Here is a 27967-nt window from a genome sequence, read left to right as displayed (position 1 = left end):
CTTCATCGATAACCGCATCAGATTATTATTGAAAACAGAATAAATCATGATATAGCTACGTCTTTTGTAAAATAATAACTAACTCAAATTTTTTTCACAAACAATCTTGCCGAATTGAGTTGCGCGTGCAGGGAAGAACGCAGAGGGCGCTTGATAATGAATTTATCTTGTCCATTTTCGATTACGAGAAGTCCTATGAGGCTAGCAGTCTTTATATATCTTCAGTCAACGCGACAATGAGTGGAACTCGATATTTTTTGGTAGTTTCTGAGTCACGGTCTTACATACAGGTCTTGCAACGAACGTGGTGGGGGGTAGTCAGTTCACGTCCGGAACAAAAGTACAACTTATGGCCACAAGAGCGACGCTACGAGTTATTCATAAGCTTATTAATATTCTTTGGCGGAACCCTAACCAATCTTTTTGATACTCGTACACAGATAACCTTACGTTGGTAATGTCAGTCATATGTCCTATGAATAACTGACAGCGCTGCGTAGTGGTCAGTAGTGGCAAAAAAATTTGGACAATAACGCGGCTACCCCCACCACTCAAATTTCAGTTCGTTGCAAGACCTGTATGTAAGACCGTGATCTGAGACAAGTAGTTTATTGTTTTGACGCGCACAGACATGGCGGATGTTATATTTATCACGCATTTTGTGCTTTTGTTGACGTTCAAATTATGTCCAGGTACGAGCCTTAATGCACGCATACAGGATTATTCTACTTTGTGTTTACCGAAGAAAATTTTTTAAGGATACGAGCATCAGCTGAGTAACGCAATATTAATAGCCCTTATCAGTGCCACAAACGGCAACGAAATGACTAAATTTCTTCTTTTACATCTCGCTCAAAAAAGGGGTAGTTCATGTGTTAACGGAAGAAATACGAACAGTGCCGTAAAAGATTCAACGGCTGTTTTCACGAAATTTTAAAACAATTATGATTTTCCGAGTACGAACTTGGCGTGCATAATTTTGCATCCCTATGCCAGTGTGTATCAAATTATTTCATGTCGTTTTGGATTTAACAGGAGAAAAACAAAGTATAGGATTGAGGGAGGTTGACGTTTCCATGGACAATGAAGAACCACCTGATCGTCAGATTACGGGCGGTATTTCAACCCAAAAACGTTACAAGTGCCTCTCTTGTGATCCTCCAGATTGTTCGTCTGAAGAAACCTGCAACGATGCAATCACAGTAGGTTCAAAACCTTTCCAGAGAGATTTTTCTACATATCATTTATCACTTGCACTAGTTTTATTAAATCATCCATTTATTTGTTATTAATCAGCTAGATCCAGTTTTCTTCTCTCTCAATTTCAGTTTTGTACCAATAAGACAGAATCAACCACATAACTTTTCATTACATAAATGGACTCAAGTTGACTATTGAGTAAAAATAATACCTGCGCTGCTTGTTATCATTCATGTCATTGAAATATTTATTTTTCCAACAAGTAACTGGTCTACTCAGTTTTAGGAAGACAATATCTATTAGTTCAATAAAGATAGCTTCAGCGCTCACTCCATTTTTGATTTATGTCAATATGAATACCGTTTGAAATGCAATTTTTCAACGCACAGCTGGAACTGAGAGCAAATTTAATAAAGTAGTAGAAGCTTTTCAAAGTTCAGAGTTCTTGCTTTGTCTTGAGTGCAATTTTCCTATATCATCTTATAAATTCAAATTGCATTTATATTTTTCGTACAATCAGATCTGATGCGGATAAATCATACATTAAATTTAAAATAGTGTCAATTGAAGTGAAACTTCTTACAGTGATGAAACCATACAGTATTTTTACAATAAAAGATTATCGTTCATCATGTGTATAAATTGGAAGAAACATATGGCTGGTTTGTTAAGTGATCATCTGAGCCTTAACACACAAAAGTGGTAGTGTAATACCAATTTAATTTTCTTCCCCATCAGTGCTGGAAGTCCAAAGTGCAGGAAGCAGATGGGACACAGCAACTGAGTAGAGGGTGTACCATAAAACCTGAACAGATGCCGTTGATATGTAGCAAACAACAACCAGTTGGAAATGGTAGTGGAAAAAAGAGACAAGCAAGCAGTTCAACTAGAGGTGGACAATTCAGCGTTGTATGCTGCCAGGGTGATTTATGTAATAACGGACCTTTTCCTGACCTGCCCTCGCACTATTCCCCGGAGCAATCGAACGGTGAATAGAAGTTGAAAGATAGAAGAAAAATAAATATAAATTATTGACGTTTCATTCATACTGAAGTTCATGAAAATTTGATGGTTTAGCTATAACAATAGTTTTTCCTTTACAGGAGTGGAAGATTATGCAGTAAAACTGACTCTGGCAATCCTGGGTCCGATGGTTGGACTTGGAGTAGTCGGAAGCGGCATACTCGCTTGTATACTCATTCGTAGGACACGTCGCAAGCGCCCATTGGTCCCTCGACGAAACAAACTTCTAGTTGACTCAGAACTAGAGCCTTCCTCACTTCATTTTTCCTCATCTCCCTCCACAACTTCCACCTATCATACGCATGAGCTCAGAGCAACTGCTGCTGGTGATAGCACCCTCAAGGTATCAAATTGTAATCATTAGCAGGCCAGATGTGATATTTCGATGACATCACGTTTGGCCTGAGTACTGCAGTATATTTGCAAATACGTAAAATTACTTGCAAATGAGTGAAATCATTGGCAAGTGCATACTTATTGGTATAATCATTGTGATTTGTTTATCTACTAAACAGGAATATTTGGATGGACGGAGTCTGACTAGCGGTTCAGGATCAGGATTACCATTACTTGTTCAACGTACACTAGCAAAACAGGTAGCATTAGTTGAATGCTTAGGAAGTGGAAGTGGTGGAGGTGGCGGATTTGGTGGCGAAGTATGGCGTGGTGTCTGGCACGGGGAGTGCGTAGCTGTAAAAATATACTTCTCAAGAGATGAAGCCGCATGGACTCGTGAAACGGAGGTATATTCTAGACTTTTACCATCACGTCACGACAATATTCTCGGATATGTCGGCACCGATATGACAAGCAGAGGAAGCTGCACTCAATTGTGGCTAGTGACACACTACCATCCACTTGGCTCTCTTTATAATCATTTAAATCGTTCGCCCCATCCCCTGACACACCACCAAACGCTGAACATCTGTCTGAGTGTGGCAAACGGACTACTTTATTTACACACTGAAATTAATGGAACCCGAGGAAAACCAGCAATGTCGCACCGCGACTTGAAAACCAAAAATATACTTGTCAAAGCAAATGGTGCCTGCGCAATATCAGATTTCGCACTTGCTGTAACTCAGGAACGTCTCACCATGGATCGAGTTGATCTTCGTCAAGGTACCAAGCGGTACATGAGTCCAGAAGTCCTCGATCAAACGTATGCACAATGTTATGTTTGTTGAGTTTTTACATCTTAACTTTTATCTTAACTCAAATCTAACAAGATACTATTAAATTTCTGATTACAGAATAAACATAGAGTGTTTAGAGAGTTTTCGTCGTGCAGATATTTACAGTTTAGCACTGGTTATGTGGGAGGTAAGTCGGAGATGCGTGAGTAGTGGTGTGGCTTTGGATTATGCTGCTCCTTATTCTGAGTGGCTTTCGGGTAGCAACCAAGAACCCTCTTTTGAAGAAATGCGAAAATTGGTGTCGCTGAATCAGCGAAGACCACCTCTTCCAAACCGATGGCACTCAGATCCTGTAAGTTTTTTTATATAATGTATTTTTATTGACTGCAATAGAAAAACAAAATCAATTTACTACATGCATGTTGTTTTTTAGACTCTCGCTGGAATGGGAAAATTGATTCGCGAGTGTTGGCATGGGAAACCTGCTGCACGTCTCCCGGTACTCAGAGTGAAGAAAACGCTTGTGAAGCTGGCATCAAATGACCCTCATGTTCATTTGCCCCTAGACTGACTGGTAACTTCACCTACCAGTTCTCACACACGTATTTATTATTACTATAATTTCATCAAATCATCATTTTATTCATGTCAAATTTTTTCAACCAGTATGAAACTTTGTGTCATTACCTCTGAGAGTATAGAAAATATCGTCTGTCCACATATTAAGGCGATGCTTGTAAGTCTTCTAGTACTATCTCATGAATTTTATTTCACATTACATCATTGAACCGCAGTTAAAACTATCAGTACAGCTACTCAGAAATAGCATCAATTAGAATCTTAAGTTTGTGATGTAATAATGTATAAATCATGTCTATAAATCAGTTACAAGCTGCTGCAACGTTATGGAAGAATTTTTTAACTGTACGTAGTTGCGAAAGACAAGCTTAAGGTTTCCAACCAGAGCTGTACCTTGGTTCCAGCTAAGAAAACAGTATGAATGAAACTAGTTGTGAGATAGATGTCTGCTGAGAATGACCTGTTTCTTCAAATGTCACTGGGTCTGCTGTGCGTAATCAATTTCAGGGTGGCCACTCATCTGGAAAACCTGGAAAAATGGGATATATTAGAGGATTTTGTTTTTTCAAATATTATTGATGATTTAAATTGGAAGATTGTCAATTTTCTTGTCTGCTATATGCGCTCGAGTTTTTGGTTTATCTTTTGAATTCCTGCACTTGCTCAATTATTATCATTTATCTGTATAGATCAGAATGATGATACACATACAACATGTATGCTGCAGACCAAAACTTTGACGTTCTATTAATGAAGTAAATATTTACTTCAAACATTTTCGAAAATACAGGAAAAGTGTTTCCAAATGCGATAAACCCAAGCAAGAAGTCAGAGGAAAAGCGTAATTTCGGTCAGGGAAACAGAATTTCCAAATTCAAATTGTGTGACCACCCTGAGTTTTCACAGCTACTTGGAAGTCAATAATAAACTTGCACGATGAAGAACGAATTTTTCGAACATCATTCAGTTGCTGTTCAATATAGTTATTCTGTAAAATTGCCATAGCTTGTACCTGAATTTGAATTCGTCAATACAAACGCATTTTGTAGGTACTCTTTGTATGTACAAATTGATTTCACGTAGGTAATCAATGAAAGGCAGTCCGAACGTTTTTCGGACAGTCTTTAACTGTATTTTATATGTTACCTTGTGGTTGTTTTTATATTTTTATTGCTACAACACGTGTACATAATGCCCTATTGTTGTGCGCATCACTTACATAGTTTATATTATTGGAAACGTCGATGATCTATTGAGAGTCGTTGTAAATAGTATCTTTGTATTAATATTAACTTTTATTATGTTTATCATAAAAAAATGTACGAAAATAAGTAATATACAAGTATATAATGTGTAATCGAATAATTAGCGAATTTCCCATTTTCATCAACAACACATGTCAAAATATGAGGCATTCATTTATTTGCGATAATTCCGTAATTTTTTGACGTGGTAAAGCGTTATTTTCCACAAACAATTACTTCTAATTCAGATACCGGAAAACACTTATGTGGCATGTTATGTTATTCTCATATTCTTGTAATACCTAATTGTTCGAAATGATTCAAGTTTATAGCATTAACTGTCAAACTCAATTGACATGGAGTCAGTTTCTTTTATTTGAGCGGGAAGTGCTAATACCACATTTAGAAAATCTGAACTTTGAGTACGCACAGACATTTCGAGGAAATGATTAAGCATTGCCAAATTACCTTTGGTACCGTACAATATTTGTATAATTAGATACCTCCACATGAGTGGCTCTGTTTCTGAATGCCCTCTTAACAAGAGTGGTAAGAGTTCGGTTATATGAGCCCAGTCATGTCTCATTAGGCATTTTCTCATTTCAGTGGCTATTAAGGCATGAGAAAATCCTGACGAAGCCACTTTCTTTGTCTTACGATTGCGTCTGTTGTGCATTTTACTACTACAACAATGAAACTTAGTTCTGTCATCTATGCTGTTTAAAATCTTTCTGTGCTTCTTCGCAGCTTGACTCTCCTGCCTGGATCTAAGTAAGTCCAATGCCTTGTTCTGTAAAAATGCAACAAATTATATTCAATATTTTTAGTCATTCAAATATTTCGAGATTTGCCTGGATGCAAAGAGAAATAACTCGTAGTTCAAATGATGGTAGGCATTACCAGATATGTACGACTGAATAACCATCACATTAGGCAACATATACTAACCACACTTTGAACTTTGGCAGATAACATTTGTTTTTGCATCGTACAGTAATTGCGTTGCTTGGTCAGAATTACGTCTGATTTGTTTTTATTTTATTCTGGTTCCTTCAGTTCCTAAAAATATTACAGTATTGCAAAAAATATATGAGCAATTATTTTTATTATTTTGGAGCCAAAGGTTAATCTAATGCTGAAGTAATTCGTAACATGCAATCTCAAGCTTCATAGTACTTGCGTTCAACTTAGACAAAGAATATTCGTTCATAAAAAAAAGTGTACAGATAATCATTATTTCCTCGATGTGGGCATAGCGTGACCAGGAAAAATAACGTCCTGAATATATTTAGATAATACACACGTCCATGCCCTCGTCGATTTAGATGTGACGTATATATCGAAGTCCACGCATCTCAATCGCGACAAAGTGCTTAACAGCCCCATTCTACATGCAAAATGTGAACGAAAACACTCAAATTCATTTTCATTGCACGCAGAAATATGTTGGAGTGTTTTCGTTCAGACGTATATACAATGGGGCTGTACTGATTTACGTATACACCTATCAAGATGGAGCCGCACGCCGAGATAATTGTTTCTTTTGTGCCTGTCGATCGGGCCCGAACTACGATGGAATACACGATTAGATTCGGAGAAATTCAATCGGATGATTATAAATACTGACCAATTAGATGGTTATTTGTATTCTTTCATCCTACGATCCTGCCAAGCTATAATCATCACAGACAAGCGCCCAGTGATGGTCCTAGCCTTGTTTTCACCACATATCTCGTAAAAACTGTATTTCTGTTTCATATAATTCTTCCTCTTCTTCTTCTTTTTCTTGTGGCTGTTCCTCTCTAACGAGGATGCGCCAAAAGTAATTCTAGCTTCGGCTTTATTTACACTTAGGCTAGATTTTTACGTGTAGTCATGTTCTGCCATGGAATTTTTGACCAATAGGTTTGCCAATGAAGCAAGGAAAGCGCCACCAGGTGCGTTTTAATACCGGGTCGCCTAGGGTCACGTATTTTGTTCGCATTGGCGACTGCAGTATTTTTCTGCCCCTCAAAATCCAGACCAAAGTGGCGTGCGAAACTTTCAAGTACGCTTGCCACACACTCGCGTGCAACAGGTACGATTATAGAGCGAAGACTAGGTTCTTTCGATTTATCATTCAAGTCGGGCGTGAAGTGTAAAACAATAAAAATCCCCCAACGTAATTGATAATCTTCGCTCGTATATTATTATTACCTCCCACCGTGCCTCCCACCATTGAAAATAGATACACCCACTTCTTAGTTGATGCCCAGTGTTCCCAACCGTCACATAATTATAGTAGATGTCACATAAATATGAACTTCGTACTATGTAACATAGAACTTTCATTACGTGACGGAAATCTACTATAATTTGGAAATTTGTATAAAAAGAAGTTTTTTTTTGTAATACAAAAACTGGCGGGACAAGATTCTTTAATACTTTTCGAAAAATAAAGATTTTTAATACTTTTCAAAAGAAACGTATTCAAATCTTTTCGCGCTAGGCAAAAAATTGTCAGCGCCATTCACCATAATGTGGTTTTTAATTTTAACAACATTATTGCGGAGGGCGCTGACATGCACGGTTCGGGCTCAGGCGCGTTGGTGTTGATTTGAGCGCCCCGTTTCCCGCTTCCCGCCAGTTCCTGCCGTCATTCCTAGTGTGTACAAAAATAATTCAAATAAGTACCTTCTGGTCATTCGTACAATTAAATGTAAGTACGCACACGTATTGTAATGGATAGGGATAATATACTTATAAAAATAATATTCCGTGATTTTATTGCATTATTAACATTTTCAAAAAAGTACTATAATTTTTTGTTCGGTACTATAATGCTACGGCCCTGGTCACATAGCCCCCCACGGACGGGTTGGAAACACTGTCGATGCCAGGAAAATAGAATGTTAAGCCAGTGTTTGAATTTGCAGTGAATAATGAGGGAGAGAAATTTGACTGTTTCCATCTGGATTTGTTGGATAATTCTCCGTGTGTGCGCTGATGTAGGGTATGGCAAGGAAACTGGACATAATAATGTATTATTTACATTTAAATTTTTTAATTCTATTCTCTAAATTTATGTAAAATAATTGTATGACAAAATAACAATTTTTAGACGCAGTATAATTCTGTTACAATTTTTTTTGTCCGACTCCAATCTTTTACGATATACAGGCTTAAAAAAAAAAAACGTTTCCGAAACGAGTAAATTGAAAAATCTGAAAATATTCACAGAGAGTACTTTTAAGTAGTACTGCAATATCAACAATTATGAATCAGGTCCGAGAGGATAAAAAAAAAGTGAAGAATGCCTCATATATATTATAATCAAACTAATTTGATACTGCATCTATTAGGTCGTCAGAGTTGTGAAATATTTTTCCTTAATTCGTTTTTGCCAAAAGCTGTAACGGTCAAATTTATAACTATCTCTACCCAGACGTGGTTACTCGTTTTAGACTTGGCGAGAGTGGAACTTCAGTCCGCCACAGCGTACGTGTGTAAAGCTTAAATTCGACAGTCAGTCCAGTTCGGCAAATTTGAACCAAAATAATCAGTGTGACTATGAACCCAAGTCGTCTGAGCCACCCAGTTGGCTTCAACACCAACAGTCTACACAATATCCAGATTTTGCTGGTTTTAGCGGTATGACATTTTTTTTAATAGATATACATATTGTTGGAATGTAATTGCCAATCACACTTGTGCATATACTAATTATATCTTGATTAATGATTCAGTATTGAAATATTTCATTTCACATAGTGATTAAATTCATTGTTTTTATATTTGTCTTGAGGAATTGATTGGAATGTAACAAGTCCACGAGAAAATTTCAATCTTACTCTACTAGCGAAACCACATGTGAAGAATAAGAAGGAATGTCCTTGTGACCCTACAAAAGATATTAATCTGCTCCAAAATACGCCTAAAGCAGAGGATTCATCATTGTCTATAAAAGTGGGTAATTTAGGATGTGTAGCTGTATATGTAACAGTCGATATTAATTTAAACGCTCATTGTAGACAACAAGTCATTAATACAAGATCTTAGGTTCTTTAGTTTGTATTTTGATTTTGTTTTTCTTTCAACTTATCTTTTTATTTCAGAAAGGTGTGCCTGCTAATGGTACATTTATTGACATATTTACTGGCTGTTATTATTTTGTCATGACAAATAGAGAAGAAAAAAGTTGGTTGTGGGGTCCATATTTTTACAATACCACATATCCTCTCTATGATACAACCTTGAAATGCCATTTTGAAAATATTTCGCGATCGGCTGCTTTAACGTGAGTTTTAATTGATTTACAACAATGTGCCGTGTTGGTTGCATTGTTGACTGTCATTCTGTTGTGGATAAATTCACGTAAATTTTGAAAAATAATATACCGACCTTAAGAAACTATGGGCATCAATTTTGCAAAGCCTAACATAATTATCTGCAAGTGATGTCGACTTTCTAATATGCGATGAAGCCTACACCTGTTTAGTGTACCAATTGTGCCTATCCAAGTTGCGTTTGGTAATTACCTTTGGTATTTATTGACACAAATTTCAAACAACAATTTTCTTATATGAAAAAAAATTACTCCTGGCACACTTTCCGTTTTGTAGTAGAAGTGTAGAAGTATACTTCACATTTTCGATTTTTGTTTCTGATTGCACTGAAGAACCTACAATTTTACAAAAGCTGCTATATTAGTTCTTTTTCCAATTTATTGAAACTTTTGAATTTGCGCGTCTTCACTATATGCAAAAAGAGTCCACTTCATCAATGCTAGGAATAAAATTTTTATTTCTTTTGGATTGAGGACTTAAACGATACATCATTATAACGACAATGAAGAATGTTGCTTGGCTAAATATTCCATAACAAACCCGCATAGTTCCTTGATAAAATACTATTAGATTACTATTTAATAGTTTTGATTTTCATATTTATCAACGTCAATGATGATACAAAATATTAGATACAAGAAGGAACCGTGTAATGTTATTTTCAGGAGTCGAGCGTTACCTTTTCATATGACCATACGAACAACCTGTTTGCAATTGAATCTTGAGTTGTGGGAAATTGATAAAGAAAAGTTCGCAACTGAAAGTGATTTGAATGCCATCACATCACCGGCAACACAGATCTGCCATGTGTGCATGGTAACGTACGACTACTCTGATATTCATTGTATAGATCCTTAAATTGATTCTGAAACATTGAAGGACACTGCTGTAGTCTGCTGCCACTTGTTTGAAATGGGAAACAGGTGCCATAGGTGGCCTTCAATGTATCAAAATCAATCTGAGCGTCCATACATGTGTAGAATGTTACATTACGCACAGGGACAATTGATTAGGTCATAATTGTATACGATGTCTATTCTTTGTTGTAAATGAAATAAGGAATGGACGTGTGTATCCGACACTTTTTACGACATGATATAATGTATGGCTAACTTAACTCTTCGTATTCACAGAATGACAAAAAAGAATTGAAAAAACCAATATGCGAGAAAAGTGACACAAACCTTAGTCTTTCATGGCCAGTAAGTATTATATTCCTCAAAAAATATTCTTATCTGAACCAGTTTCCTCCATCATTTTCCGTGATTCTAAAATCAAAATCAAACAATTGATGCACACAGTTGGACCATGAGAATCTAACGAATGGTGCCTGGAGCATTAAGGTCGAATGGGAAGGACTGAAACAAGGTGATGTCCGTTACTTTGCCCAATTCTCACAAACCGTGATACAAAAACAATGTAGCAATCTATGGCTTAAGGTGGGACAATGGAGGAATTATGCCCTGATTGGGAGGTTCTATCTAAGTGAGATATTCATGTTATTATGCTAACCAGGAATTGATACAATTAATGAATCTGATTGTCTTAATTGCAGCTCATTTTGAGAAGCCTGGAAAGCCTAAAGATGAATGGAATCTTGACGAGCTTTCATTAATTTCAGTTGGCGTTCTCTTGGCAGTAATATTGCTCTTTTGGATGATTAAATTTTTCAGAATCCAACGTGGAAGAAGCCATACGGTGAATGATGTACCCTTCAACACAATAAGTCCGTTACTGTACAAAGAAAAGCCCAACAGAATTTTAATAATTTACACAAAGGGTCCGGATTCGTTCATGGAAGAAATGAGATCTTTCAGAGATAATTTAAAAGAAAGATGCGGTTGTTCGGTAAGTTTCATCCCTACTTTGTTCTAAAATTCTTCTATTTCAAAATAATACAGTTCTCTGTGTGGTGTTGAAAACATTTGAATAAAAACAATTTTATTTGTATTCCCTCGCATTGTAAAGGATTTTGTTGTAAGTAAATAATGAGTCAGGTTTCCAAATCAGTATTTCGATATTAAAGCCAGATTACAGCATGTTCAATGCTACGCATTGCGACATAATATACCTCAATGCTTTTACCATGGTTCTAGGTTTATGACTTGCAATCAGATGACGACAATGATCTGAATGTTGAATTTGGTTCTAATGAATGGATTGACCGCTTACTAAAACATGGCTGTAGGGTCATTTGGGTTGATACTCCACAGTTCCGTTCGCTCGTGGAAAATGATAAGTCGTATGTAGAGCAAGACGAGGACTATATGGTTGACTTTCGTGATACTTCAATACCATTTGCTCTTGCTACATCCAAAACTTTATATCAGGACCCAATCACACAATATCGAGACCACTTTATTGTCCGGTTAGTGTCTGTCACAAATCATATTTTCAATAATAACATGTCGATCAGTATGAATAATATCGGTTGAAAATATGCACCCTTTTACATTCTGACCTATTGTCGGCAGATGGAATGGTTTCGAAGTGCCTGATGGACCTGATGACCCACTTGCCGTGATCTCGCCGCATACGCGTTTTCGGTTACCTGAGCATTTTGATGAATTGTGTTTACATCTGTGAGTTGATGCTAATTTTGATTTTATTCCGTAATATGGTAACACACGACATTTACGAACACGTTTTTTTGCTTATCACATGGTGGTCATTGGTCAGGGGAAACCGGAAAGTTGAGGAAAAGTCAGGGAATTTTTCAATTAGTCAAGGATTGTGGAGGTGTGGAAAGAGAAAGAATAACGCTTTTCTCATGAGAAAGCAAAATTCTCAGGACAATTGTTACAGATCCGAAATGTATTTTTGATGACCAATGGATGAAGCCTTATTATTAGATTCGCAAATTGGCACAATTTTTAAATTATAGCTTGGTCTTAGAAACGTAAAATAATATCCAATATTCAAATTTTCATTAATGAATATCTGTGGAAACAAAATTGTTGCCTCTTGAATATTATTTCTAATATCTTTTCAACCGATCTGATCTCTAAGGTACATTGTAAAAAACCATGCAAGCTACAGAGTTAGGAAAAAATGATATTGAGATACTTTTCACATAATAATTATTACAATGCTAGCAACGTAATCTTGTGGTAGATTCTAATCAGCTTGCACTGGACTCTCATGACTTCTATCAATTGTTAAAAGATTAAAATTGAATAACGAAGATGAATCAGACAACATATAATTCCAAAAAGAAAAATTAAACTGACTGATTTTTTTTTTTTTCCAACGTAGGAAGCCGTGAAGTAAGTATATGAAGAAGGATAATTGGCCTGGACACAGAATTGCAATACGTGTATGTAATTTAACATCCAGAAATATACACATACAACGTGTAACGTTTTCAGTGTCATGTGAGACACCAAAGAACTCTAAATCTGACGGGGCATATCTGGTCTAACAGCATATGCGGTTAGCCACGAATCGCGACATCATTCAACCTCTAATTTACGTATGTTGAAAATGTTCCAGGAATTTATGGTTATCAAAGATCAAAGGTCGATCATTGTACATAATACGGTATCTAATCTACATTCATACTATGGGTCAGTGATGTCATGTGAACATTTACTTTTTATACATCACAAAGAATAATCTTCCACAATTACTGAATACTGCAGTTTTCTGAACTCCATGTCTAATTAAGTAATTAGGGCTTTTACCAACATTAAAGGTTTTCCAACTTGTACTTACCTGAAATCATTTTAGTTTTGAAGCATTTCAATTTTTATTCTATTGTTCTTTGGAACAGAATTACACCTCGTAATAATAAATGTTCTTGTGTAATTTTTTTGCATCAAATTTGATTCATAATAACTATTATACGTACATGAAATTTGTACGGTATAAATATCAAACTGCCAAATGTTTATACTTTACTGAATCTAATCCAAGTCTCACGATCACGTCATCTGGACCATGAAGACTAGAGCCCGGTAAATATGTGTTTGAAATTAAAAAATACGTACATAGACTATAGACTTAAAAAACTAAAATATGGTATACAGAAACTGCATTTTCTGGCGCCAAACATCATACTTTATGTACAAAACCATATAAGGAATAAAAATGATTTAAATGAAAAATATGTAATTACGTATTAATCCAGGCCCTAGTGATGATCTAATTTATTTTGTTCAGGAAATATTTATTGAAAAGGATTGTTCACCATAAGTTTATAATCGTTGACCCAATGATTCTTAAGATATACTGACTAATTGAGACTTCAGACATTGATTGTTGAAAACAGAATGTGTAATTCCATGAAGTTATTTTAATAATTCTGTGTAATCAATTAAATAAACTGATTATTCAGATATTTATAATAAACATTTCGGCTGGTTGAATTCGCGATGATATGAAAAAGTTATTTAGTAAACTTGGCAGAGTCCTAGAAAAGTGTTTTTTAGTAGCCGGTTTTGTCTAGAGCAATTCCGTGGAGTTAAAGCGTCAAAGGTTTCAGATTGCAGTAGTGAATACGCTTGCTGTATATGAAATAGCTCCGTGGATCAAAATTTCCTCCTAAAAGTTTCTACAATATGACGTATATAATTGGCATGTAGAAATAAAATCCACCTTTCAGAATAAGCTGTCATTATATCTAAAATATCAGCACTTGTCGCATAGAAAGATAACAAACAAAGGCAATACAAACTGCAAAGTTGGCGAGCGAAGCGTAAACTCCTCAAATTCCTGCTGAAAAAACGCCTAGATATTTTTTCCTCCCAATTTTTCTCTGGAAACTTCCAATTCCTCCTTTTAGGAAGAATTCTCCTGATCTGGCAACACTATTAAGCTCCCCGCACACGACGCTTGTTTTGCTGCTGGATTGCTTGCTAGATTTTACCGCTGGGTTCCAAGTTGGCTGTGGCGCTGGGTGCAACGATGGCACCCTCGTTGGGTTGGCTTCACACGATGCTTGTCGCTAGGCGTGCTGGCGTGCAGGGAGCCTAGAGAAAAAATATAGGCGAATACGTAGTCCCAGCAATTCTAACCTCAACAGTACCATGGACGCTCGAGTGCAACAAACTATTGCGGCTGAAATAATTCGACGTAGGAAAGCAATTATCGTGTCAGCTGTAGCAACTGCTTTTAAACGTAGACATCTACTGAAACAACGAAAACGTAAATTTTGGAGTCGCGAGTGGCTGTTACGGCGTGATAGAGGACAGAATGTTCTAAATATGGTATTTCGTGAGCTCGGGTATGTAACCATATGATTTTCATTTTATTTATTATTACTTTTTTGGATTTTCAATTTTATACTTGACTTTTCAATGCATATTTATACTAAATTTTTGTTTAGCCCTGAAGATCCAGCCAGTTTCACCAATTATACTTGAATGATGGAAGATGACTGGAATGAGTTGTTGACACTTCTGACTCCGGCCATAAAAAAACAGGATACCGTTATGCGTCAAGCTATATCACCGAGGGACAGACTCACTGTGACTCTTCGATATTTAGCAACGGGCAATACCTTTCAAGATTTGAGCTACTCCACTCGCATAGCCGCGAACACAATTTCAAAAGTGATTGACAAAACTTTAAGAGCAATAGTAGAAGTACTCGACTCAAAAGTATGGAATTTCCCATCATCGCTGGAGGAATGGCAGGTTATCGCTCACAAATTCGATACTTTATGGAATTTTCCTCATTGCATCGGTGCGCTGGATGGGAAACACATCAATTTTCGTCCCCCTCGAAGTGACGGATCGATTTACCGTAATTATAAGGGAAAAGACAGCATTGTGCTTCTGGGTCTTGTCGATGCTGAATACAGATTTTTGTTCGTTGACGTCGGAAGAAATGGACGTATGCACGATTCTGCTGTTTTGCGTGAGAGCCCATTATGGACTAAGATCAACGATGGAACGTTGAACTTACCTGCTCCATGTGAAATTCCAGGCTTTTGTTACAAATTACCGTACGTGATTGTCGGTAACGAAGCATTTGCCTTGAAACCTAATTTGTTAAAGCCGTATCCGGATAGAAACTTGACGCTTGACAAAAGAATATTCAACTACAGATTGAGCCGTGCTCGCAGAACTGTTGAAAACGCTTTTGGCATACTGGCAAACAGATGGCGCGTTTTACTTTCTACGATATCTCTCTCCGTTCAAAAAGTAGAGAGAATAACTTACGCGTGTGTGCTTTTACATAATTATTTAATCAATAAATCTAACAATGATTCCAGTCAATGGTACGTACCGCATAATTACAGAATCTCAACCCGCGTTGATAGTAATTGTAATGCAGTACAATTATCCGAAGGGCAGAATGCCTCCCTATATCTGAGAAATAACCGAAGCAGTAACGAAGTTCTAGAGATACGAGATAAATTTTGTGAATACTTTAATACTACAGGCATAGTGCCATTTCAATATACCGCTATTGAACGAGGTAACTATTAGTCGTTGCTCTACGAGCAAGTTCATAGTATTTATTCATTTATTAATTTATTTACTAGCACTGCGGCCGCGGCTTGTATTTGTATTTGACAGTATTTGTACAATGTTTATACAGAAATAAATAAATGCCATTACTGGTTTTATATTATTCGAATTTTGTTTGTGTACGAAAGACTTTTGAAAATATCTCTTTGACTAAGCAGCATCGAGAATTGAAAAAAGAATCCCTCCAAAATTACACAGATTCTCGAGTTTTTGGATATTCGCCGAGGACTTCTGGGAAATTTCGAGAAATTCCGTAGAGTGTGAATGGCCAGAGTGTTGTTCGAAGTGCAAGCGACGAAGGGAACGATTATATTTTTTTACGACTTTTTCTCAACGATTATCGAAGCTGGTGTCAGAGAGAAAAGTTCGACCGAGAAAAATCCATAGTTCCTGAGAACTGTGAACTGTAGTTAATTTTTGTTCCTTCATCGATCTTGCCGCTTCACATTGACCTTAATTTTAGCAATTGGAGTAATTTTTAATGCTTACAATTATACATAAAGAATGACGTGAAATATTAAACATAAATAACGAAACGAAAAAACAAACAGGAGACTTATGGAATGGAATTTTTATAAAAGAAAATGAAAATCAAGATTTTTTGGTTGTCGGTGATGTCAAAACAGGTTGGTGTACTCTTTTTCTGTCACTTTCTAACCAGAATTTATTCCCCCTCGATCGAACAAGATTTTACATCGAAGAAATTGTCATGATTGTTTTTTTTCGATTTTTGAATTTTGAAAATTTAAGGAAAACGTGGAAAACAAAAATTTCCTTCGTTCATCATTTTTTTCTGGTTTGTTTGTCGATTTTTGAAAATTGAAAATTTAAGGAACACATGAAAAATGGAAATTTCTCATTTATCATTCCCTTCAGGCTGCTTAAAAGTTTTTTTTGCTTTTCTACGGAGATAAAGGCACGATAGGGTGTTTTTTTCGACTTTTGAATTTTGAAAAGGAACACGTGGAAAATAAAAATTTCTCGTTCGTCGTTTTTTATCAGGTTTTTAAAAATAGTATTTTGCTACGCGCAAGAAAACCATCACGAAAAATAGCACACGTTCTATCACCGAAATCCAGCACGCGACCACGCTTCAGAGCCATCAGAGGCGCCACTTTCTAGCAGCGCTCCCAGCAGAGCAGCCATCCTAGTACCCCGCATGCGATCTATCAGCAAAACAAGCCCCGTGTGCAGCGGGCTTTAGTTCCGCCGATCGGCAAACAATCGAGCGCATGGCGTAAAACAGCGCTCTGTTGGACCACGGAGCAATATATACCACGGCTGACAGGGCCAAGCTTCTCTCCACCTCCGTCGCGCAGCACCGACTCACTTGCTACCCTCCCATAACAAATTAACACCTTATGCCACCGCTTGGAGGGGAGCTGCGAAACGATCGCAGCGCGCGGGGTGGCGAGTAGTGAGTTGAGCCAGCGTGTGTTGTGATAGCATTTTGTATGAGAAACAATAGAAGGTATGTGGAATTACACTTGTTATGCTGTTAACTGCAAAAATAACGGTAAAACTAGTGATTGTATATTTTAAAAGTTTCCAACTGCATCACATAAAATAGTTCAAAGGCAAAAATGGATTGCTGCTGCGAAAAGAAAAAAGTAAGTAATATAACTTTACTTTCGATGCCTTAGTTTTCTATATTTTTAAAATCAAGCCAACTATATCAATAGGTGAACTGTTATGCTATCTGCATGAAACACTATATAAATACATAAGTATTATTGTTTTTTACAGTCCTGATGGTTCAAAGTGGACTCCAAAAACTCATCATGTAATATGTAATGCTCATTTCATTGGCAAGAAAAATCAGATGATCCTGCGAGTCCAAGCTACGCGCCAACTCTATTCCCTCCAGTTTATCATGCAAAGCAAGTAAATGAAAAAGCTGTTTTGAGCAGGTAAATGTATGAGAAGTAAAAAAATAATTATAAAATTGAATAATATATACATCGATATTTATATAATAACATATGTATCTATTAATTATAGGTACAATCGACTCATGAACCGAAGAAAGACTCTTCACAAGCACAACATCGGAGTGAATTGTGATACTGGAAATCAAGTTAATGACGACCCCAACAATGTTGTCAATAATATTGGACATGAACCTATGAGTATAAGCAGTGCCGAAGTAATTGTAAAGTGATCAAGAGTGTCAAGTAGATTTTGTAAGTTCTGCTGGTATCGAACAAACAAAAACTTTCACTTGTAACAGATATATTTACATGACTAACTACTGCGATGCTGAAGTTCAAACTGAAATACCGGAAATTGCCACTCTCAAAACTATTGTGAATAGGAGAAAAATGAAAGATGAAGAGGCACAATGCGGCACATCGTTAACAGATAGAGTAGATAAGTCGGTTGGTTTTAACGGAGCTGTAGTTGAACAAAATAGGAAACAGCGTAGTTTCTGTGGTTTTCCATCTATTAAGACCGATGAAGATTTATTAGATATTGCTGGAGTGAGCTTCCAGAACTTTAATTTTTTATTATCTAAAACTGAAAACCCATTGGAAAGATCTACAATAACAAGAGAACAGAGGCTTTTAATTTTTTTAGTGAAAATTAAAACTGGACTGACATTTTCAGCCATAGCAATTTTCTTTGGTTTACATCGGTCAACTGTCTCCAAGATATTCTTTTCAACTTTACAATATTTGAGTTCGTCAACTGCAAATTTAGTGTTTTGGCCAAGTAGAGCTGCTGTACAGAAAACTATGCCGGAATGTTTTAAACCTCAGTACTCTAATACTCGGGTTATCATAGACTGCACTGAATTCAAGATAGATGTTCCGTCAAGTGTTGACGACCGTATTTACTGTTACTCTCATTATAAGAAAGGTTTTACAGCAAAAGTACTGATTGGAATCACACCATCTGGGTTCATCTGTTTCAAATCGAAAGTTGCTGGCGGTAGAAAAGGTGATTCCCAATTAACTATTGAATCGAATTTGGTAGATTCATCGGAAGATGGTGATGTGGTTTTAGCAGATAAAGGTTTTCCTGAAATCAGATCTATCATTGATGCAAGTGGTAAACGAGTATTTCTTATTATGCCACCATTTTCGGAAAAAAAATCAGAATTTTCGAAAGAAGAAACAGATCTGACTTACAACATCGCAAGAGTTCAAATTCATATAGAAAGAATTATGCAACGACTTAAAACATATCAAATTTTGTATAAAATTCCAGAACATTTGTTTTTTTGCATCGATAATATTATTCATGTTATCTGCGTCTTAGTAAATTTACAGCCACCAATTTTTTCTAATAAAACAAAAACTATCAAGTAGAATAATAAAAACCTTTATCCGTAAAAGGTAGTGGTTTTCATTGTACATTTAGTAATATTATATTGCTACATACTACTGAAGTTTCAACTCGTTATTATTTTCAACTTTTCACTTCACTGTTACAATGGAAATATCACTTATTTGATAATATTTTGCTGATTTGGATATTTATCAGTATGCCTCTAATGTAAATTAACACGCCGGCTGTTTAGCTTTTGAAACCGCTAGGTGGCGGCACGAGCGAGGCTCACAGCATGTCCGTGTGGCAGAATCAGATCTGCATATAAACTGGTAGGGTGACGCACCTCGTATCGTACTGCGGTCTTTCTGCCTGTCAAAATCGTTTGAATTTACTCTAAACGTTACGTTTCGATGTCATCGATATAAGCAAAACTCAGGAGTACACTTGTAGTATATAAGTTTACTGTAGACACATACGGGTTACGATAGCGTTCGCTATCGTTTATGCCATTGAGTCCAGGCAGACTAATTTGAGATGAGCAATTAGGGGGGTCACCCTACATAATTTTAAAACAACAGATCATCAGTAGTTAAATTCACGTCTTAGATTCATATTATTCGCCCAGTAGAGTCAACATATAATTTTCGAGAATAGCGAAAAATTGTTACGGTGTATCTAACCGAGAGTCAATATAAGCGTCACTTTACCTCCAGGTTTTCAAGCTAACATATACCGTTTGTCAGGAGGCCGTTGTAAAAAATAATAGGAACCATCCGATAAAGTGGCGTTACCCTACACTGCACTATCCTCTCCCAGATACACTTAAAATTGTGGCTAACTCTTAAAAACCCAACATCATAGCTCCTACAATTACATGTATATCTATACATATAATCTGCTCACTTCCCGAATAAATGATAATTTTTCTATCACATATAATTGTATGACTTGTCTCACCGCCTCATTGCTTACGTTCTTCCAGCTAGTTTAAAATATTTGGGCAACCCATGGTTTATTCCCAGCGTCCTGAGAAAGACTGTGTTACTCTCCGTATTTCGTATTTTTGCTTCGTTCTTTCATTACTATTGCTGTGCACGCGGCCGGAGTGTCGCAATGGGAACAGTCAGGAGGAACAGTAGAGGAAAGACAAACGAATACTGTTCATGATGCTGATGAGATACTGTTTTCCTTTTCACGATAGATCGGAACCGTTGATTCATACATCAATCACTAAACTTGTGCGAAATAACTTATTCATATTTCGATTTTCAAGAAGAAAAAGTTTATTATATTGTATTCTACCATAAAAATTCGTCAGCTTCGTAGTTTCTGAATCCGTATTTCGTGCTATTAAAACGACTATGGATTAAATGATTTTTTTCTTTTTTTTTTGTAAATTATACTCGAGGTGAATTAATATAATGTTGGAAATTCGAGAAACTTGACTTTTTTTCGATGGCTTGGAATAAACGAAACCGAAATTGTATCGCAATAAAGTTGGTTTAAGACCCGTAACGCAACCGCACGTCCGGGAGCATTGCTGCGTCCGCCGGAAGTTGATCCGCTTCGAGCAAAAATATCTGCACTTGTAGATAAGCATAATGTAAGCTTGGCGATAGGAATAGCTGTTGACCACATTTAGCGTCGATTTGTGTGTTTCCATGTTTTTTATGGTGTGATAAATACATGAAGAAATGTACGTAGTTCAATTGTAGACTAAACTGTTTCAGGGATAAAAATCACCTAAAAATTACAGTAAAACTATTGTCTATAGATGACTTTATACAGGGTGAGAAAACAGAGCGAGAATAATGTCGCTGAGGTGACATTACATTGGTCTTGTAGGTACCTATATTTCAAGAATTGCCCTTGTAGGTCTGTTTCACGTAGAGATTGAAGCTCACGCAACATGCATAAGCTAATGAACGAAACATGATTGATACAATAATTAGGTAATCTGCAGGTGATACACTAATGTTAGTTTTCGGTTTAAAGACCGTGTATTCCGAAGTAATATGTTTTTAAACAAAGAAACAGTAGTAACTGTAGTTGTCTCAAATTTTAAGAGGGCCTTGTAAGCCATAATATTGCAGATAATTATCATTTTTTATCAGTCGAATTGCTTAAAAACAAGTACTTAGCAGCTAATTGAAGCTACTATAGTACTACGCTAATATTGTGACTTCGGTGACTGAAGTAGACCGAAATTAATCGCGTTATTAGCAAATCAAATACACGCCTCACTATTACTTTGAAACGGATTCGTGAGTTCCTTTTTTAACCACGACCGCATTGATGTTGCATCGTGTTTTACAATTAGTTGGAAATTTTCAAACGACGCACCTAAAGGAGGGTCCCTGTGATCCGCCGTAGTTAACTGCGGATGAACCGTTGAACACCCTTCAGCTTTATTTATTGTGGGAGAAAGTAGTGTCAGCCAATATCCGGAGGCCGCTTTCGGCACAACAGAACTGATTAATTATATCTAACTCCTGATTGTGTGTTCTCAAAAGTTTACGTCGTAATTCACAGTGAAACGAACTATTTATCGCCGATAACCGTAAATTTATGTTCCGTACTCATTAGGGTAGTCTTTATTGTACTGACGAATTTTTTCCGTGCCGCCTTCTAAATCAAATCAAGAACAATTTAAACCGGATACCGCGGCTTGACTTGAAAATCTTTGTATTAAAAGTATTCAAGCAACTTATAAGACCAATATCTAAATGTTATCCAAAGCCCCCTTCTCCTAAAATATCATCGTGCCGTTCGAGTGGGGAGTGCAGACATACCTACCTATACATACGAAATCGTAAACTATATGAGATTGTTAGTGCTACGAAAATGGACAACGTAAACAGTTGAATTGGTGGAATTGAAATGTTTTTTTGCAAACATGTTAAAAAAAAGGCAATAGTGTCAAACTTGTGATATCTTTGGATACTTCATGAAGTGCAGTTTATGATAAACAAACATTATATCTCACCTCTGCTTTGACATACAGCATCTCAGCTTAATTCGTCAATGATAAAAATCACATATAGTTCAACACAGTTTACACTTAACTCATCTAAACAGTCACTATATACTCTGCGAAGCATCAAACTGTGATTGAAATGTGGCATTTCACCGCACGTGTGTCCACGTTAGTTGTCCTTTGCATTTACTGCATCGTATACACTAGTGCACTCTCTGTTAGTAAAGAATATACATGCACTAAACACATCGTACGTAACTATTATACTGTTTTTGCTGTTTTAATGTTCACTTACATGATTTTCATAATGTGTAAACTAATGCGCGCAGAAGCATCAAATGAGCACCACAACTCTTACCGTTCGTATAATATCACTCGCTAGTTTTCTGGGCATAGTCAAGATTAGGCATACGCGATAAATATTTCGACATATTTAGTGCGCATCATTACCGCGCTCAATGGGATAATTAGTGGCAGAAAAAAAGCACAACTTTGCGATCATTAGGGGGATGCACTGGTTTTGGCATTGCAAGGGAACAAAGGAGAATGATTTCGGCTGCTATCGAACCGCACTACACCGCGCGGAATTTTGTCTAAACTAACGACTTTAGTTACGTTCGTGATGATTATTCATAAACGATGCAGATAAGGCTATTCAAATTTTTTATGCGACTTTTCAAATATGATCTCTGTAGTTCCAGTACTTCATTTTTCGAATTACTACTTTTCAACCAATTATTTTCAATTAAAAATTCATTACTTCGTTGCGTCTTTCAAATAAGCGACCGCGCATAAGAATTTGAATTTTACATTTTATCGTGATCGAACGGCGTAGACGAAAATTCTCCAATAATTCATGTATATCTCTCCAATCTTGGGGAGGCTGTTAAAAAAAAATTTTAACTTTCTTTGAATTTTCATGAAACTAGCAAAACTCTACAGAGTTCCAACGATTCCGTCGCGCATTCTGTCCAGATTGACTTGGCGAAGTTGGGCCATTTACAACTGACTTTACAAGTATTCTTGCGCACGCAACACTCTTGACAGTTCGCTGATCTTGCGTCTAGAATGAAAGATGTTACTGCTCACCCAATGCCGCGTACTAATTTGACCGTTTTTCCGGTCACGAACATTCGTGCCGTAGACATTTTTGTCGATTTTGAAAATTCTCGGTGACTCCTAGTGTAAGCTAAGGTTAAAACGAATTTTAACTAATTAAATTTTGAATGAACGCCCGCAATCCTGCTTGATAGACTTATTTCGGATATATTGAGTTTCAATCGCTCATGCTACTTGCTACATCTTTTTTTCTGTGTCTTATCATAGAAATTTATCTTTCCGGACAATGAATCAGCCGTAAAATAGTTCAAAAAACATTATTTGAAGAGGAATTTTGATAGATAAACGATACCAGGGTGGTAAAAAAGGAATTTCTCTCGATGGTTGCATACGATAGAATTTTAACTCAAACACTTAAATATATAGACATCTGCGTGATTAGTCGTATAAACATTTTAAATACTTTTTACAGAAGGCCATTCCGTTGGAAAAAACTGATCCGCCAGTTGTTGTCACGCAACGTATGAACTCAACTGTTCCAGACCGTAAGATTCTTAGGAATAATTTTATGAAAAGAAGTTGGTTGGACTGTGTTAAATTTCTCAAGCGCTATTTCTTTTTATTTCTTTTTATAATTAGTTCCTACTCAACACTCTCTATAAATGTAATAATGATGGAATCTTTGGGGTGTTCAATTTTAGAACTTGAAGTGACGTTTGAAAGTATACAAGAAGATCTCAACGTCTCGATATTTGCCTACCCGTATATTGATAATGAAGCGGATTGTCCGGCAGATAAACCAAATTCAAGTTTTTCTAACACTGTCAAATACTACCGCGTGGACCAGATTTCACACACGGTAACTTCTATAGTTGTGCATTAATTCTCATCGCGTGGAAATTTTTCTATTCGAAAGTATGAATCGTACATGATTACCGAATTTTACTCAAAAGCGAATGGACGATTTACTTTCAGAATGAAAGCCAGCATCAGAATCTATCTTATTCAAACTTATTTACTGGCTGTTATTACATTCAACTGTCAAACAAAGAATGTAAAACTTGGGTAAAAGGCCCTACCTTTTACAAGACGATGACTCCTTACATTGATACAAAAATCACGTTCAGTAATGGCGTATTCTTACCCGAGGATTCCACAGCGTAAGGCGTAAAGTATTTATTAATCATAATATGGAATGCACACTAGATTAGTTATATCGCCTATTGATGTATAGCCTAATAACACTTTGTATGATAATAAGGATCACCTCACAATCTGTGTGCAGTAAAATATTTTTTCCGCATTATTTTAGGAGCAGAACGTATCGTGTCAAGCTATCAATACCGGTTAAATGTTACATAGTAACCGTTAATCTATGGGAGTGTTCGACTGGAGCCCTAACCAGTGAAATGTGGATGGAACTTAAAGACCACTCAACCCAATCGTGCGACTTTTCAATTGACGTGCGTAAATATTCAAGAAAGTATACCTATACGAATGATATAGTCCGTGCTACATTATTGTCAACACTTCCATGGTTTCGGTTTTTTTTTTCTATTGCTACTGGAAAAATTAATTTCTGCAGATTAAGTCAATCGTATTTTGAACGAAACATATAATTTAGCAAAGTAAAGCAGTTTTATGATTTTTCAGGGTCAACCCCTATGTTTCTTTTCATTCCCAGCTCCTAAACTCAACATTCGAGTAAGTTTTACATTTCCTCAGAATATAACGGCTCGTATGTAAAGTACATTAGAAATGAGGGTGATTTGGACATTAATTTGATACCTTTAACCTTAATGGGACACGTCGGTAAGACTAAAAATTCTTTCGACTTTCGTGAAGTATTATCTGTCAGTAAAGTTTCATGAAACAAGTGCTTTTCTACCTATTTTTGAATTGAATATTTTCACGAAGTTCTTAGACGTGGGTTCGAATAACGTCAAAAATTAATGTTCTTCAGAAAACTTTACTGCGACATATTTTTGTACAAAAAATTTTGATATTATTCCACAGGCATACTACAGGTATAGCACAGAGAACAAAAGTTGGCGTCCGATTTGCAATCTGAGAATTAAATATCAAACTGTACGACCCAACCATATTTATGAGATTATTATCGCACATACCACCGCGTTTACCGTATAACCGACACGTATGTATGTTAATATCTATAATAACTGAATACATGTTTCTAGTACCGTAATTTTACATCTGGCAGCGAAAGATGGACAGCAGATATTGAATGGACTGGTCTGAAACGAGGAGGTGCTTCGTATTACTCCATGTACGCACGGAGTAATAGCTATTGCTCACACGAAATAATCAGCTTCACAAACTTCTGGAAATCTGCATACAAATTTGGTGTGATTCCTCACGGTGGGAAATGCAAACGACAAAACGATTACCGTTAGATCTGGAGTGATCGATATAAAACTGCATGATTCATAATTTGCAGGTTTTCAGGACGCGAATAGCACTCCTCCTGAGGATGTCCTGGCTTCCTCGAGTACGATTCTTCCGATTATTGGTTACGTAGCACTGGGTGTCATTATAATATTGATACTATTTTACTGGATATGGAAATGTGGAGTCATTAAATGTGCAAAGAAATCGACGACATATATATTACCTCAGACATCAGGAGTAATGATAAACCTAGACTACGTAAAAAAATCAAGACAAATTCTATTAATGTACGCGAAGGGTTCACCTGATTTCATGGCTAAAATGAATACTTTTCGAGATGAGATACAGCGGAAGTGTCGGTGTCACGTAAGTTCTCATCGCGCAATAACCCAACGCGGGGTACATACTAACATTATACCAGGAATTTTCAGTGAAGGCTCCCGACGTGAAACGATGTCTCGCCGGCAGATGGGTTACCAAAGTGACATCAGATATACTTACGGCGGGTAAGATGTAACTTCGATTTCCTAACTGCGGACACAACATCGTTAGCATCGGGGCCTTTCACCGAAAACCCCGGTATGTTTATTATTTCCAGTAATAGAAACGTACGTATGTCTTTAAAGTTCCTCAAAACGAAATCACCATCCAAATAACGTGTATATGCTTCAACTGCGTGGATTACAGGTTTATGACTTGCAGTCGGAAGAAGATGCTAATACAATTGCGGATATGGGCCCTATTAGATGGACTGAGCAGATTCTAAGGGAAGGTAGTAAAGTAATTTGGATCGATACCCCGCAACTCCGTTCTCTTTTGAAAAATTCTAAATCTGACGAAGAGGAAGAAGAGTATGCGCGTGACTTTCGTAACCCTGCATTCTTATTCGCTCTGGATCATATTATAAGTATATCTGAAAATGTAATCGCCCAATATCAACGCTACTTTGTTGTCCGGTTAGTAACAGCATATAACTTAAGTCGTTAGTATTATTAAAATTAACCGTATATCGCTCGATCCGTAAACGATTATGCTGACAGGTGCAAGGAATTCAAAGTTGACAATGACTGTGATGATGATCCATTACTAGCGGTCTCGCCACAAGCTCGCTATCCCATTCCCGAGCGTTTTGAAGACCTATGCAAGGATATGTAAGATATTTCAATTTGAATTTTCGTTGTCGCCGATGCATAAAGTAATGTAGTGATCAGTGTCTATGTAAACCAGGATATCACGATTCTTCTGCTTCATTATTCATCAGTTTTCAATGTAAACCAACCAGCAAGTCAATTTACATCACTCCCATTCAGGGAAACGATAATAATAATCAGTTTCTCTGTTACAGCTGTGATTCGATGCCTCCAGTGAAATGACCGTACAATTTTGTATCGTAGAGAAATGCTACAACGGGCATAAAACACATATTTAATTCATCTATGAACGATATACATAAGTTTAGAAATAATCTATTTTTCATTAGTTTATTATAACTGGTAGATAATTGTGAAGTACTACTGCGTATAAAATATTAACTGAAGTTATACTATACGTATATTGGTAAATTATAAAGTTAAGGAGCTTTGTGGGGAAAATTAAAATGTAGTCATGAGACTCAAGTTTTTACATAATATTCACTGATATTAATTACGTTAAGCGACGCAAAACCTCAGATGAATAGTCTACATAGATTCCGAGTAATTAATAGTTGACGTTGTACTTCTTATACATGGGCGCTTATGGCGGTACGTGACAGGCATCAGGTATGCGGCGAAATGTCGCTTACCGTCAAAACCACAGACAAAAAATGTAGACGCCTCAATGAAAAACTATCTACGTGGTAAACGGTGCTCTTAAGAAGATGGTCGTAAAATATGAAGATCTTTATCTGTATCTTTTGCGAATAACAGTAAAAACTGTGATGTGTTTTGCACGAGGTTTTACACATGATCCTCAAGCGAATGCTCATCAAATACTTTTTTGGAATTGTATAATAGCGAAGTTCAATTCACTTCATTTGGAAAAAGTGATTAGATGACAAACGATGCATATTACATTAGTAATTTGTCCAAAACCTTTACTCTGAAATTTAAAAAAAAATATATTAGTGAGAACGACGTTGAGAACCATTGGTCGGGCTCGCTTACCCATCACACCGCTTGTCCCGGAGAACCGATAAGTTTTAAGAATCGCAATTTCGTGTATCGTCGCTATTGTAAACATGAAAAACGTGGTGTAAATAAACCCTTTGATACAATCGAACTAGTTT

At 36.6% G+C, this 27967-nt stretch overlaps 4 protein-coding genes across 13 annotated transcripts; 3 read left to right on the top strand and 1 right to left on the bottom strand.

The window, feature by feature from the left end:
- Positions 1-429: 429 nt before the first annotated feature.
- On the top strand, positions 430-5290 carry LOC124299469 (activin receptor type-1). Of its 2 annotated transcripts, none has more exons than XM_046752661.1 (7): positions 430-692; positions 1036-1202; positions 1939-2188; positions 2304-2566; positions 2739-3385; positions 3477-3711; positions 3793-5290. In XM_046752661.1, the coding sequence occupies exons 1-7, from the start codon at positions 632-634 to the stop codon at positions 3928-3930; spliced, it is 1761 nt and encodes a 586-aa protein (XP_046608617.1). In that variant the 5' UTR covers positions 430-631; the 3' UTR covers positions 3931-5290. The 2 variants fall into 2 exon arrangements, with proteins under 2 accessions (XP_046608617.1, XP_046608618.1); XM_046752662.1 differs by having other exon boundaries at positions 590-776.
- On the bottom strand, positions 4028-22380 carry LOC124299481 (uncharacterized). Of its 5 annotated transcripts, none has more exons than XR_006907015.1 (4): positions 6810-6906; positions 6486-6749; positions 6131-6241; positions 4028-5972 (listed from the first exon to the last, which is right to left on the bottom strand). XR_006907015.1 is itself a non-coding variant. In XM_046752689.1 (4 exons), the coding sequence occupies exons 2-4, from the start codon at positions 6167-6169 to the stop codon at positions 4442-4444; spliced, it is 387 nt and encodes a 128-aa protein (XP_046608645.1). In that variant the 5' UTR covers positions 6170-6241; positions 6810-6946; the 3' UTR covers positions 4028-4441. The 5 variants fall into 5 exon arrangements, 2 of the variants coding, with proteins under 2 accessions (XP_046608645.1, XP_046608644.1); XM_046752689.1 differs by lacking the exon at positions 6486-6749 and having other exon boundaries at positions 4028-4467; positions 5651-5972; positions 6810-6946; XR_006907016.1 differs by lacking the exons at positions 6486-6749; positions 6810-6906 and adding an exon at positions 22243-22380.
- LOC124299471 (uncharacterized) lies at positions 7154-14037 on the top strand. Of its 2 annotated transcripts, XM_046752666.1 has the most exons (13): positions 7299-7428; positions 8054-8202; positions 8626-8812; positions 8967-9127; positions 9277-9458; positions 10173-10323; positions 10641-10709; positions 10809-10992; positions 11063-11355; positions 11604-11875; positions 11982-12089; positions 12763-12773; positions 12876-14037. In XM_046752666.1, the coding sequence occupies exons 2-12, from the start codon at positions 8104-8106 to the stop codon at positions 12770-12772; spliced, it is 1716 nt and encodes a 571-aa protein (XP_046608622.1). In that variant the 5' UTR covers positions 7299-7428; positions 8054-8103; the 3' UTR covers position 12773; positions 12876-14037. The 2 variants fall into 2 exon arrangements, with proteins under 2 accessions (XP_046608621.1, XP_046608622.1); XM_046752665.1 differs by lacking the exon at positions 7299-7428 and adding an exon at positions 7154-7259 and having other exon boundaries at positions 8098-8202; positions 12763-14032.
- LOC124299472 (uncharacterized) lies at positions 22264-27960 on the top strand. Of its 4 annotated transcripts, none has more exons than XM_046752668.1 (11): positions 22264-22401; positions 23765-23837; positions 23994-24138; positions 24252-24452; positions 24605-24755; positions 24946-24996; positions 25491-25671; positions 25751-26067; positions 26389-26657; positions 26742-26852; positions 27047-27960. In XM_046752668.1, exons 2-11 carry the CDS (start codon positions 23816-23818, stop codon positions 27072-27074), a joined length of 1476 nt encoding a protein of 491 aa, XP_046608624.1. In that variant the 5' UTR covers positions 22264-22401; positions 23765-23815; the 3' UTR covers positions 27075-27960. The 4 variants fall into 4 exon arrangements, 3 of the variants coding, with proteins under 3 accessions (XP_046608624.1, XP_046608623.1, XP_046608625.1); XR_006907014.1 differs by having other exon boundaries at positions 22368-22483; positions 26742-26970; XM_046752667.1 differs by having other exon boundaries at positions 22368-22483.
- Positions 27961-27967: the final 7 nt, after the last annotated feature.

This window comes from Neodiprion virginianus, chromosome 3, assembly GCF_021901495.1.
Source record: "Neodiprion virginianus isolate iyNeoVirg1 chromosome 3, iyNeoVirg1.1, whole genome shotgun sequence".
In the NCBI taxonomy this organism is placed as follows: Eukaryota; Metazoa; Arthropoda; class Insecta; order Hymenoptera; family Diprionidae; genus Neodiprion; species Neodiprion virginianus.
This window is presented reverse-complemented; position numbering and strand designations above follow the sequence as displayed.